This window comes from Monomorium pharaonis, chromosome 11, assembly GCF_013373865.1.
Source record: "Monomorium pharaonis isolate MP-MQ-018 chromosome 11, ASM1337386v2, whole genome shotgun sequence".
Classification (NCBI taxonomy): Eukaryota; Metazoa; Arthropoda; class Insecta; order Hymenoptera; family Formicidae; genus Monomorium; species Monomorium pharaonis.
In genome coordinates this window covers 9,513,996-9,528,772 of record NC_050477.1, presented here as the reverse complement: position 1 = coordinate 9,528,772, position 14,777 = coordinate 9,513,996, and the positions used below count along the sequence as shown (strand labels likewise).

The window sequence follows — 14,777 nt, the reverse complement described above, 5'->3', positions numbered from 1 at the left end:
TCGTCGCATAAATACTCCCATCATAACAATGTTGTCTTTTTCTCTCAATATACAGCTTTTAAAAAAATCATTCCCCGTTTATGTGCAGTTTTTTATGGCTAAATATTCTGTCACTGTGACAGAACATTCAACAGTAACGGTACACTTCACAAAGGATCGCAAAATGTGTCTTCCTTTTTTCATTGACCAGAAACGTATTTTTGTTCGGTTCCAGTCGAAATTTCAGCGTTGTGGTAAACGTTGAGTTTTTTAGTTGTAAAAAAAAAGTCACAGGCAAGGACGAAATTTGTTTTACAACTTTGTGAAGCAAGACTCATTTTTTTTACGGTAATAAAATATTTTTAACCTTTGGTCCAGTAATTATATATTTTTCCCAGATGTCATCTCTACCAAAGAGAAATATTTTGTTTGCATTATTTATCCAGCGGTAAGTAATAAATCATAGATCCGTCGTACCTGTAAATAGTTTATGGAATTTTGTTCCTTGTATCTGTAGATTTTTTTCCGAATTCTTCGCTATAATATCACTTTAGTGCTCGCGCGGGAAATACCTGGTGGTCGCTTTAAGTGCACTCTCGGTGAAGCCTCTCGTCGTCCCTTCTCTCACGAGGACGTGGCAAAATATCTCACTGTTTCGAGAGACAATATTGTCGTCGCCGCGTTTTCCGCCATTGTCCTCGTCTCGATAAGCTTCTTCTCGCGGGTGCAAAATTACGGAGTGGAAGGATGGTAGGTAGGCGAAGTGGTCGGAAAAATATATCGCTTCGAAAAGAGAAGGAAAGGAAGAAAAAAACAAGAGAAACCCAATTCTTCTCGTATGCATTGCGGGGAAATCGCGCGATGTAGCATTAATTATGAGCTGGTGCACGCGGGGAACGCGTTATCGCGAGGAAAATGTCATTTGGGCGGGGGAGGGCGAACGTGCGGGGGTAACTTCTACGCGAGATACTTTTTTTCCGAACGACGCCACGGCTCGGAGATCACCGGGATTTATGACGGGCAAAGCCACGGGATACGTGACCGGGAAATCTCTCTCGTCCTCCCGACGATCATGACCGTCTGCTTATTAATTGTGCAGCACGCTTAATTAACCGTTTAATTGTTCGTTAAAAAAGTAGATGGAGGACGTTTTATTTTATACTTGCCCACGTTGAGAAAGTGTCACGTAGAGTGTCTCGTATCGAGGCGAAACTTATTGCGCGAATGAGAGAGAATAAAAATTGTTGACATCTCATTTTTTTATTAACCTTTCTTATTACATGTCATCCAAAAAAGCCTTCATGAAACTACTCGAGAAACTCGGTATATTGAAAACTAAGTACGAACACACACAAAGAATTCTTCGCGTTCATATTTTGAATTTTACAACTTTCTTTAAATTAGTGATCACAAAAGTTTTTTTCTTTCACAACTTCACGTTTTCTATATAATATTTGAAGTTTTTGCTTCTCTCTACAGCTATTTATAATTCATAAGAGAATGCGGCAACATCTGCTACTATTCCACTGCACGAATGCCATAATCGTTTGATTTTAAGGGACTTTTAGCATGTTCAATAATCGATCTGGGGCGGCACATGTACCGAATTTCTTACACTCGTCGTGTTAGTTTGAAAATATGAAAATCGCTGCATCGGCGCGCGTCTCCAATGCGACCGTGAAACTAATTCGCTTGTGATCCGCTGGCGTATATTGGACCCTCGCCAAAATTGCGTGAGGGTCGTGAATCTGTCGGCGGTACCGGAGCGATCGAATCGCAATGCGTCTGGATCCAACGCGACGATATGAATGAAGCGGGAGAAACGCGGCGCGCGCGAAAATTAAAGCTCGTTCCCCGAGGCGTTTTTCGGTGATTGTTCGATTTATGACCCTCGATTGAGTCAATCTGCCCTGGTGAATTTTCCACGTCGAAGCGTCGCAATATATAGCTGTTTGGCCAATCAACAGGGTGATAAACAATGTCGGTGCTACGAGTAGATTTTCTCTTACAAAAAGACAAAAAGACAATTTTATTATCATGTCTCTCTTTCTCTCTTGAAATTAATTAGATTTCTTCTGACTTTTAATTATCGATATAATAATTCTTTAAAGTAATATACTAAACATATTGTAATAATAATAACAATAATAATAATAATATTCGGAAAATTTGCGATGTTACTGTTTTACATTATCATGTAATGTCGCGTGGAACTTAACGTAGAGCGACGTGAGAGATAACAAAACGTTATTTTAAAGGCTAATGGCTCTTAGGACGGTCCGCCGAAGTTATTCAAGTTTATAGCACGATGACGTAGCCCGAAGTCGATCATAGGGCGGTGGTGCAAAAAGGCTCTGTTGCAGATCCGATATGCTTTCGGTTGCAGGTGCACTGGTTCCAGCAACAGCACGAGAAGAAGCGCAAGAAGCGCGACTTCGGCGCTACGTCCTACACGTTCGCCGATTATCAGCCTTTCTTCGGCGGCGGTTTTGGTCCGCGCCCGCGGCAGGCCGCCCTCTTCCATCGCCAAAGAAACAGGGGCGTGCCACTTCAGAACCTGTTCACGGACCCGCTTTTCAAGGAACAATGGTACCTGGTAAGTACATCTCGCCGTATAGACCGCCGCGACAGGATACGTGACCGGGAATCGAACCAGCTCCGTGCGGTATCTAAGTCGACACTTCCGATTATTTCTTTCTTTTTCTTGAGAAGAATCTATCGATGATGTCACTCCAAAGAAATTCTAAAGTAAATGCCCCAGTAACCTGACATGTAACGATGCACAGAGTCAAAGTATAAAGCGTAATCGACTTTGTTAACACATAATAAAAATATAATATTGTAATAGAAAAGAGATATAATAATGAGTAATGAATAATAAATAAGAATAATATTCCGAGACCTTTTTACTGTTATTTTCATCAGACAATATCAATTTAAGGAGAGTATCATAAATCTTCTACAATTATTATGTCATCTATAATCACAAATTGTTTAATTCTAACGTTAACGTACCTCATTAATTAGAAAGTCTGACGTAAATCGCGATTTTTAGTTGCGAATTTATTACGCCGAATCATCGCATATCTCGAACTGTAATAGCCGAGATATACTGCGGCGTTTCCATTGCAGCTCGATGCACACACTTAAACGTGGTTACATATTTCACGCAAAACGCTCGCATAACTTGCATAACTCGGCCGTAATCGTGAGCGAGTAAACAATTATCGCACATAATGGCTCGGAGTCCCGTGCAAACAGTCAATCAGCGTGTTTGTTATCCAATTAGCGGCCGCGGACTAATGCGATCTTATTGAGCGAGAGCCGTCGGGGAATCGATCGGCGGTGGCGGCGGCGCGGGCCAACCTGAGATTATCGAAAGCAACGCGTCTGACTTTGTTTTAGACCTCTTCCACTTCGCGATCCTGTCGGACAGAACGTCGCTCTTCCGTTCTGGCGTGGTTTAATCGCACCAAATTAACTCTCCAGACTGATCATCGCATTCAGCGCGCTAGAGAGACCGAGGTGTTTTGTTATTTAAAGCGCTCAAGCGAGATTATCCTTAATTCTACGCGTTATCTACAATTACATATTATTTCCATGTTTAAAAAAAAGATTATGCTCTGTAGAAAAGATTAGATAGGTATTTTTTTACATCAAGATTACTTTGTGATAATACGATAGAAATTTTTTGACAGTTAAATTGATACTTAATAGTATATGATTTTAATTTATTGCTTACTAGTTTCGTTGAAATATTAATAATTGATAATTCCAAAGTTTATAATTATAGATACATATAAAATACGCACTTACATAGCGTATAGATTTAAAAAATTGACTTTTTAATAGCGAGAAAGATATTTTGACTAACGAAAGAGAATGATAAACGCGGGAAACTTGAATTTTCTGTGTAACAGCAATAAATCTCGACACTTGGTGCATCGCGCGCGACTGGACTCGGGATATTTATTTCTCGCGAGATCAGTTGGGCCTTAATGGAGCAGTGGTGTTGTACATGCGTTTTCTTGCGGTAGCGTAAGCAGCTTATAACATGCAGCCGCGCCGTCTAGAACAGCGTAGTGGCGAGAAACAGCGGAAGCGGATAGCTAGCTTTTGGCAGGCTTGCTCGATATTTCCGGTAGAAACTTCTCTCTCTCTCTCTCTCTCTCTCTCTCTCTCTCTCTTTCTTTTTCTCTCGCTTGTTCGCTCTTCTCCGACACATATCCCGCCAGCACGGCGTCTCGGCCTAACTTGCCGAGAAGTTCTCTCGACTATATCGAGTGTCCCGGCTTTTCTAGCTGTTTTGGCTACTTTCATTGGCGAACGTTTGAGAGAACGTAAGGATTCGAGCATCCCGATCACCCGTTTCTACGAACGCTGTAGGTAGTTACTGGAGAGATAGATAGCTAGTTACTTTGATTCTTAATTCCCTTATGGGAAATCCTATCTTCGTTTCATCCCGTGTACTTTGGCAGTATTTTAATTCGAGAATCGCAAAAGAGAAGTTCAAAGCTGAATATCAAAAAGTTGGGAGGGAGAAGTGAGACGCGATCAAGTTTTCGCTTCCAAAGGGAGCGAACGGCTGCAAATTGATCAAAGAATCAAAGATGAAAGAAAGTTCCGAAAACCTATATATTTATCCTGCTGCATTATATACAGGCCACTCTGTACGCGAACGAGATTGGACGAACCAAACAGCTGCAAAAATATATAGATGTAATTTCTTTTCCGATATGAAGAATAAACAAATTCAGTTTGCGTAACGGCGCACTTACAAAAATAGGTTCCGCACTCTCTTTCTCTCTCTCGAGACTTCTTTTTCCTCTCCTCGCTTATTCCGATGTGTATTGCAACGAGAAAAGTCCACGTCTCGCTTCTGACGTTGTGATTCGATGTGGCTGGAGCGGCAGAGAGAGAGAGAGAGAGAGCGAGCGAGAGAGAGAGAGAGAGAGAGAGAGAGAGAGAGAGAGAGAGAGAGAGAGAGGGAGGGAGAGCAGAGAGCCTTAAAGAAACGGCGTGGCGCGCGTCATATCATGAAGATTACGATTTTGCATAATGGACGTAATATCGGGTGGTATGAAATTGGAGCAGCCCAGGCGAACGCTCGATATCTCGGGCCTCCTCTCTCTATTTACAGAGAGCAATGCCCAAATATGCCGACACTCGAAACCCGGGTGCGGAAACTGCCACGTATAAAAGCACGGGATGCAGCCGTGAGACGCCCTGGGCGTCGCCCGGAGCGCGATAGACAGCCGGGGCTTACGTAAGCTGATAAACCACCTGTGATATCCCCCCCTACTGGTATATATCACATCGATACCGTGCATGTCTGCAGCATGCACAGAAATATCCGAAGGCAAATTAATCAGCGTAAATTTCTCATTGGAAATTCGTCTCGGGTCTGTCTCGTGTTTTCACATTAATTTTTTATCACCGCATGTCTGAATATGCAGGAATAACCTGCTCTTTTAAAATATTGTCATGTTATAAATGTTTTCTCAAAATAACAGTGACATTTAATAATTTATTATTTAGGTAAAACGCGTTTAGTGATAAAAAAAGCAAGATGGGGAAGGTAATAATAATTTTACACGATTTGCAGCAAATATATGATATTTTAGAGTGGATGTTTTATACTTTAGCTTTAAATAATATTATAAACTAGATATGAATAATTGAAGTTGAAGCAAATTTGATGTAAAATAGACAAACTTTAAAGATCAGCTTATATATAAAATTATATATGTGTAACACGATAGAAGATTAAATCGGAGAATAAAATCTATTATAACACCGACTATAGATACTGACAAGAGAGTCGAAGTAAAAAATAAACACACTTTAAAATATCATATCAAATATAAAATTGTATGTATAATATAATGCTAGAGGAGTGAATTGGAACCATTTATTTTATTTAGAATTATAGAATAGAATTGTTATACATGTTCAAAAATGTACTACTTTATCCTACAATATAATCTTTTAAATTGTAAATCTATTTTTTGCTTTAATCACGAGTCTCCATCTAATCTTTTAATAAAAGATTAGACTTATAGAAAACTAATAGATGATTAGACGAAGACTCGTGATTAAAGCAAAAAGTAGACAAACTTTACAGTTTAAAGGGTTATATTGTACGATAGAGTGTTTCAATTTTTGGAACATATATAACAATTCTAGAATTTTAAATAAATTAAGATTTTTCAAATTTAAAAGTTTGATCATTCTAATCTTCATCGTATAATGCTAATTTTGTTAGTCACACTTCGTAAAGGAGGTAAAAAGCATTTCTTTTTGAAGGTATAACCTAAATACAAATATAATTTCGAATAATATTTAATAATAATATTATTTCTTGTATTGTTAATTATTCTCTTCTATTATTAAGAAATGTAGACACTAAAAAAAAAATTATTTGTGGAAAATGCAAAATGCACTATGCTCTACATTCGGAATTGTATTTATTGCAGTACATTTTCGAATATTTTTTAGAATAAAGAAATCAATGATTTTCATCACATCTCTAATAATTTTCTTTTTTATATGTATATTTATGTATTAATTAATCCAGATTACAATTTTTCTAATTACATTAGAGTTTAAATGTTTTATTGTATTTTGTGTTCAAACTACTAAATTATATTAAGGATTTTTATAAAAACTGTAATGTATTAATCTTTATGATATCAAATTAAAAATTTTTTTGTTTGAATTATTTCGTGGTACGTTTTGCAATGTAGGAGATAGTTAGAGTCAAATCTCGCTTCCGATGTGCTTTTCTTTTTGTATTTTTAGGTAGGGAGTATCCTAAACTTCGTACGGTGAGATTTTTGTGTCGCAGTCTATGGAAACGACGTTTCGTCTAGATCGCTTTTGTCGTGCCGCAGAAGACGCCGGGACGGGAGTCCGGAGACGAAGCCGGGACAACCCGGCCCGACGTAAATCCGACTTGGCCGCGGGGCTTTTTCTGCGTTCTCTTTTTGCCAGGTCGACCGCACGCGTCGCGGGAGACAATGGACTGCATTGTCTTTTCCCGAGCACAATATGCGTCCACAATGTGTGCGCATGAACCCATCCCGCCTCATTCGCAGCACGCTGATGGGATTACGGCGTTCTTATGCACGGTGCCCGTAAATTTGGCGTTTCTCGCTGGATAATTTTGCTTGCGTTCATCGGAAGGGAAGAAGCAACCGAGAGATCGATAGATCGATCAATGTAAAGGAACGTGGAATACCCAATCAAAGATTCCTTGATTTTGGTACAAGACAGTCTTGCATTTTTGCAAAAAAACAAATTTTTTAATCGAAGCATTAAAAAAATAATTTCTTGTGAGATTTCTTTTTTATTTTTCTACATTTCATTGACTTTTTAACTTTACAATCTCGTTTTAGATCTTATTAGATTTTTTTCGGTAAAAATCTTTATTAAGGTGACGCAAGATCGAAAGCCTTTCCTACTTTTCATCAAACCGACGAACAGTACGGTTTGAGCGATATTGACAATTCCGTATCCACGAGCTGGAACGGCGATAGCTACGACAAGCAGGTCGGTAATGTTGCACTTACGTTGGACTACGTTTCCTCCTCTCCGAGCTATCGAGTTTTGATCCCGTTGTATTCTCGGCGCATACCGCGCTCTCGGCTGTTCGCTCTTTGTCTCTCCTTGATCCGCCGAAATCTCTGCAGATAAGCGCTGACACGGACGACCAGGGACATGCGTCGATGCCCCCGGGTCTTCTTCACGGGCAAGCACGACAATGCGCAATCTAGTTAATGGAATTGCCGGGGAAAACGGTGCCGGCATCGTGGGGCGACGCGCCCGGCTCCGAATGACCCGGTAAAAAAGCAGCAGCGAGAAAGGTGGTGCATCGACACGGAGATTGGCACATTCCCGGTTGTCGGTGTTCCCGCGACGAGAACACGTACCGCGCTGCGTCCCTGATCACGATGAGTTACGAGCGTAATGTACGAGAGCCGGATCAAGAGAAACCTCTCCTGTCCTTTTACATGCGCTTCACTCGCGCGATAGCCCGAAACGGGCTCGCGTTAGATTCCAAGCGGGAATCCTTCGAATTAGGTATCGCCAACGTTTCCTGCCCCGCACATCTCTCGAGGCGTGATTCTCTTTTTTATTCCGAAAGAAAAAAAAATTTTTTTATTTTATTACACTTTTTAGCATGTTATCGTTAAAAAAGTTTTTTGCTAAATTATCCGTTAAAAATTGCTCCTTTAAATCAACTGACAGATCACAAGTCCTAATCGAAATTTTTGTTGCAAAGGCACTCGTAGAATAAGTTTTAAAAAATAATGCAGTTAAAGAGTTGATTTCTTAATTCTCAACTTTTTATATATTTATTTATTACTCTTTTCATCATTTCATTTTTTATAACTTTGATCCTGATAAACAATACAGTACTTTTGTAATTGCTGCAAAATTTTTTCGTGAAGAGAAAACTGATTTTTAATATACGAAATGCAACATTTGTTGAATCGTGTATTCGATGCGAATGTTCTATCTTCCAATTCCGCTCAGTTCGCGCTGCAAAACATCGTAGAGATTAGAGAATAGCCTTGTGTTCTTGCGTTCCGCGAAAGTATTTCCCATATATTCATGTGCATGCAGAAGCGTCGTTACGTTTTCAAATCCGAGATTATTCTTGATATATAGATAATACGGAATTTACGCGGTAATCAGCGCCAGAATTAAGATTTTTTATGCATTATGCAAAATAGCAATTTCTCTTATATTATTTACAATTTTTTTTTAACTTATATACATACGATAAAAGTTGATTTTAAACTATCACCTTTCTTTCTATCTATAAAAATCTGCCCACATAAAGAACTTTTTAGGGATTAAATCAGAATCCAATCAAAAAACTATAGATTTTGATAAGCAATCCTATAAAGGTCAGATTGGAAACATAATGTTTTATAAATTTGATTCTAATTAGGAAATCTGATCAGATCCTATTAGATTTTCTCAACGTTTTTAAACATTTTCCGATTTTAATTTTATATTAAATATTAACAAATATAAAAATGCATTTGCTAAAATGTGAATAAATTTTTATACGGATAGATTATTTCTAATTTTAAAGAATTTTATAAGCTATTTTTTATCACACCATAATTATTATTTTTTTACAAATATGAAGATCTCTTTGTATCATAAGAATGATAGATTGTTTAATCTGTGGGATCGATGTGTTTGTCGTGCTTAAGCGCTTATATATCTCTCGTGATGGATAATCTTACAGAGTCTACGATATCATGCCACGCACGCACGAATTTATCGCGTCGCTGTCGTGAATTTTTTTTCACCGCGATTTGAATATGACCACACGAGGACTCGAGTGATCGCTGGGGAAACACGTACGAAACATTCGCATATTTCCATAGTGTACATTTATTACGCAAATTCATAACGCACACAAATGCAAAATGTCATTCGTAGCCGGATCCCCGCAATAATCAATTCATTATAAATGCATAAAACGAACGTTTGTTAGGGGATACGAATCCGGCGCGGCGGTTCGAATCATGTCTCGCATATATTTTTGTCCGGCTCGATATATCTCTGGGTGGCTAGCGATAGCCGATCGGAGAAGCTATAGCTCTGTCAAAATTCGCATGGAATTTTAACACCGTCGACATTTTTATGAGAGTGGTGGCGCACGATATAGCATTTGGCGATCGAAAAATCTCTGTTGAGGGATTTGGTATAGATATTGAAAACTTTTTAGAAGTTTCAGCTATATATTAATATTACGCATAATGAAATATACATATATTATAAAAATTGATACACTGAGAAAGAAATAGTTAATTTGACTAAATTTTTTAACTTGTATAAATTTCTTTAGTTGAAGTATTTATGTATTTAATTAAAATACATAAATGTTTAAACTAAAGAAATTTTATCATTGAAAAATTTAGTGAAGTTATTTTTTTTCAGTATAGATATCTCGAAAAAGAAACATTAATACGCTGTTCCGTTAACAATAGAATAACAATTTGGAAAACCGCCCGTTGAGAATGTCCATTATCTACGTCCATAGCAAGTAAGATTACTTGCTAGTATAACGGAGACCACGTTGTGAAAGCTGTGGCGTCCGAATTTGTCGTGTGGCTAGTAATCCATTAATCCACGAAATTGTATACGCGCGTGTGGAGATGTACAGCGTTACACGAATATCAATCAACGGTCATATACGGTAACACGAAATTCGCGAATTAATTCCTGTCAAAGAATCATGTACCGTACCGTGCGCGATTTATCATCAAAATCTTCGGTCGTAACGAAATATTTTTTTGCGCTTGGAATACAACGTAAATTTCTTTTCTATTTACGGAAGTATGGACTGTATATTTAACGTAACAAAAGCTTTTAGTATTTTGCTGAAACAATTGTAACTCACGAAAAATAAGAAATATACGGAAATAAAAAATCAGGAAAATAAATGATCTCAAAATATTTTAACACTAATGTTGAAATAATCATAAAATTTATATGCAAGGTATAAATTTGTGGATATGGAGCTAACGTCCTTTTTATTTTATGGGAAGTAATAAGTTAAACGTTTAATTAATTTTTAAAAATCTTATTAAGGAAAGCACGTATTTAGTAGTTACATTTAAGTAGTGAAGGAAAACGTTTGTACAATTGCAATTGTTGAAACATAAATTAGTTTATTCTTAAATTTCCTTACACTCCGTGTACTAAAAAAAAAAGGTAACAAATGAATTGCGCTGAAGAGAATATATATGTTCTTCATTAAATAGTCCAAGCTAAATTGAATTTAATATTTTATTATCGTAGAACGGCGGCGCCAAGGATGGTTACGACATGAACCTCGGTCCGGCCTGGCAGAAGGGCTACACCGGCAAGGGTGTCGTCGTTTCGATTCTGGACGACGGCATCCAGACCAATCATCCGGATCTCGCGCTTAACTACGATCACTTAGCCAGTACGGATATCAACGACAATGATGACGACCCGATGCCGAGGGACAACGGCGACAACAAGCATGGCACTCGATGTGCCGGCGAAGTCGCCGCCGTCGCCTTCAACCAATACTGCGGTGTCGGAGTAGCTTATAACGCCAGTATCGGAGGTTAGTTCACTTACACCATGATATCGAAATAAGTAGATAAGTATAGCCACACGTATAATGACGAAATTAATTATGAAAGAAAATAATGAGATTATTCCGACGCTATTTTGAAAATATAATTTGATAAATGAAGGAAGTTCATGTCAAATTAATTAATTTCTATTGAGATTAAATATTAGTTAATCGTATATACACGACTATTATTAAAACATTCATAGGACATTTTGAAAATGGTTATATTATTTAGTTCCAAAATACACTGGTTCTTTTGACGAAATACTAACTTTGCATTTTATTCATAAACTTTATGAGGAAGAAAACTTTTTTCTTAATATTTCTGATTGCGTTAATTTAGATATCTAGCAATTAGCGTGTTCTAATTCTGATTAACAATTGTTTTTTAATTTAAAGGTCCCAATTATGGGTCAAATTTGTAAAATTAAATATTTTTATAGACATTTATGTATTAATAAAATTGAAGATGTTATTTTTTACATTTTTTAACTAGTTTGTAATTATTGTAACATAAAATTACTTTCTTAATTATAGCTGATATTTAGGAAAACCAAGAAAGTTACCTTTAATAACCCACTTAATAAAGTTTTTTTATATAAGGTTAATAATTCCTTGAAATTATAATACTTTTAGTATTAAAAATGTATATATCAACGTATTTAATTATGTCGATCCACAGAGATATATATTTACATGTACACATTTTTACATGTTTTTCCAAAATTTAATTGGTTTATTGAATACAGTAATAATTTTCTTTGAAATTATAATCTACTTCTTACATCGACATTGACAACTTGCTTAATCGTTAAATATGTACAAATTAATGAAAATTAAATTTAAGTGATTCATAATTGTCCGTCACCTCATCTCTTCATTACGAAAAGAAAGATAATTTAGAAAGAGATAACGAATTACACTAACATAAAATCATTTAATACGCGTGCAACGCATGCAATCTATTCATGAACAAGCCACTTATAAAACATTGATTTTGAAAGATTTTAAATGTGTCGTCATGTTTGATAAATTATGCCGTTAGAGTTATAGGAAAATTGAATTATCATCTTCAATTACGGCCTGTATATTTTGCAGATAACACGAAAATTGAATGAAGTGCATATAATGTATGCATATATAACGCATATATAGTAGGGATCAATATTTCCCTTTCCTTATACTCCTGCGTTTGATAAACTGGAAATTGGTAGAGGCAATTTTATGTTCTGACGGATTTTGTTGAAATTTGAAATAGGTTGTTACTCAGGTGTGTTAGTATTTCAGGCGACGAGAGCGTGCGCTCTTATCTCAACTCGCGCGTACAAATGTTGACGGTGCATTTGTACTCTCCCGAGCACCGAGGGATGCACTAAAATCTTTCGTCCGTTTAATATTCAGACTAACGGGAAACCTAATAATCCTTCGATTTGGTTTTAATCACGGTTTATATTCAGATTCATTATCTAACATCCGAGCGAGTCGCGACGCGCACTCGCCCATTTATTCTCTACGCTAATTACAAAAAAAAATTACGCGAAAACGAGAATATCTTCCACAAAAAAGATTATTGGAAATTTATATGCTCGATACATTAATCGCTGTCGAGGAAGATTGACGCTAATTACAGAGCTCGTCGTCTATTCGAGCTGCCGTCAATCTCACATCCGCGGAAACGCTCCGCTCCTTTCGTCGATGCCCGATAATCACTTAATGCACGACTTAAACGATGGGCTTTCGCTTCGTTGTCTCGAAGACGATGTTTATCTTTTCTTATGCCATGTGAGCGAATCCCCTTGGGATCGTTTCCAGCGCTGACTTAGCCGGCGAATCGCTCCGCGCGCGGAAATAAATAGTACAAGCAACCGCTGGGAATGTCAGGTCTGGCGGTGGTCGCTTTATCGTCCGACCCGCTGAAGAATAGGCCAGGTTTTCCGGGCGTTCGCCGCTATTCCCGACTCGATGCTATCGAGCTGTATTAATTCCGTTAACCCACTTCGAAGCGAAACGAGCGTCCGTAAGCCGTCGGGGGCTTACGACGAGTGGAATAGAGCGGGAGTCGAAATGATAGCGCGATACAGCAGCGTTAACCGGATATTGAATTCGAGGAATTGATGGTCGTTGCGAGCGCGCCTCGTAGCGAAATTTGAAATCTCGATACAGCGAATTGGCGAGAAATTTCGTTAGAGCCGCGAGACGCGATGGTTTCCCGCGATAACGAAACTGCGGTGGCGAATGTCGCGGTTGCAATTAACCATCGTTTGCCTACGAGACACTTTTGTACGAGGATCAAGATCGCGATAAAATTTCGCGATAGAGACATAGAATTTCCCAGTTATTTTCATCCGGAGGCTTTTAACCGCCGTGTGATTTGAAGGAATTTGATTTTGAATGTTAGTTAAATGAGACTAATTTGAATTCGCTAGAATATTACTTTATGAGGTGAGTTTTAAGAGAGTGAAATTGGTATAAATGAAATTCTCTGAAGCTTCAGGTTTAATAAAAACGATTTTGATATAATAATCAAATAATATATTTGAAAAGAGAACAAGCCGAACAAAAATAGAGTAATGCAAATTAGTTTAGATCTCGCATCAAATAAATTTACGAATATCTAATTATGCAGATTTTAAATATTTTTAATGCACGGATAAGAGGATCGAAGAAACACAAATTGGGGTCATATAAAAAATTTAATTAAAATCACACACGGTTATACCGAGAAATATTCATATCATAAAAATTACTTATAAGGTCATTTATATAAATTTAATGAAAATTATAGAACGCGAGGTAAGAAATTGTGAATTAATTGCTGGACCGGAGTTCATGGGTCGGCATTTTCTCTCTTTCTGTTACTTCGAGCTTCGGTCGTTCGGAGTCTCGGGTGTCCTTAAAATCGATGTTAACAATCTGCACGACAGTCTATGATATAAAAATCACGGCACACGAGAGAGGTAAAAGGAAGACCCATTCACGCACATATTCCCCGTGTTCTCAGGCGTGCGAATGCTCGATGGTCCGGTAAACGACGCCGTCGAGGCCAGAGCTCTGGGATTGAATCCTGATCACATCGACATATACAGCGCCTCCTGGGGTCCCGAGGACGACGGCAAGACCGTCGACGGCCCGGGCCCTCTTGCAAGGAGGGCATTTATTTACGGAGTGACGAGCGTAAGCTATATATCGCTTTTGCACGCGTCTCCGCGCGAAGCGAAAGGATCAATTAATTTTTTGTGGCGAGAAATTTCCCCCTTTCGATATTTTATTTTATTACTGCGGGAGGATTAAAAATTCCTTTGCGACATCGTTGTCGTTGACGAACTTAAGTAGTAAGAGTTATGGATTATAAAAGAAGGTTTATATTATTTGCATTTCTATTGCAAATTATACATTGAACTGATAGTTGGGATTATTACCCTATAAAATATAAATATTTAGAAAGAATTGTAGAAACACATTTTAATTTTTTTATTTAAATTGTTTTAATTGCATGTTAAATTATTTTTCGGTTAAAAATAAATATTAGTTCGCGGCAGAAAATAATTTGTTTAAAATAACTTTATAAATTGTTTTGTTTTTGTCGTTTTCCCACAAATTTTTCGTAAACTAAATAATATTGTATATTATTGGAATAACTTTTTACCACACTACGGTATTGTTA

General features: G+C 37.5%; 1 protein-coding gene across 3 annotated transcripts in view; it reads left to right on the top strand.

Annotated features, from left to right (window-relative positions):
• Positions 1-14,777, top strand: part of LOC105831356 (furin-like protease 2) — a 352,031-nt gene that overhangs the window by 329,722 nt on the left and 7,532 nt on the right. For all 3 annotated transcript variants that reach the window (XM_036293687.1, XM_036293688.1, XM_036293689.1), the window contains exons 4-6: positions 2,366-2,575; positions 10,807-11,101; positions 14,115-14,287. In XM_036293687.1, the coding sequence (XP_036149580.1) occupies positions 2,366-2,575; positions 10,807-11,101; positions 14,115-14,287 (678 nt within the window). The remainder of the gene's footprint in view (positions 1-2,365; positions 2,576-10,806; positions 11,102-14,114; positions 14,288-14,777) is intronic.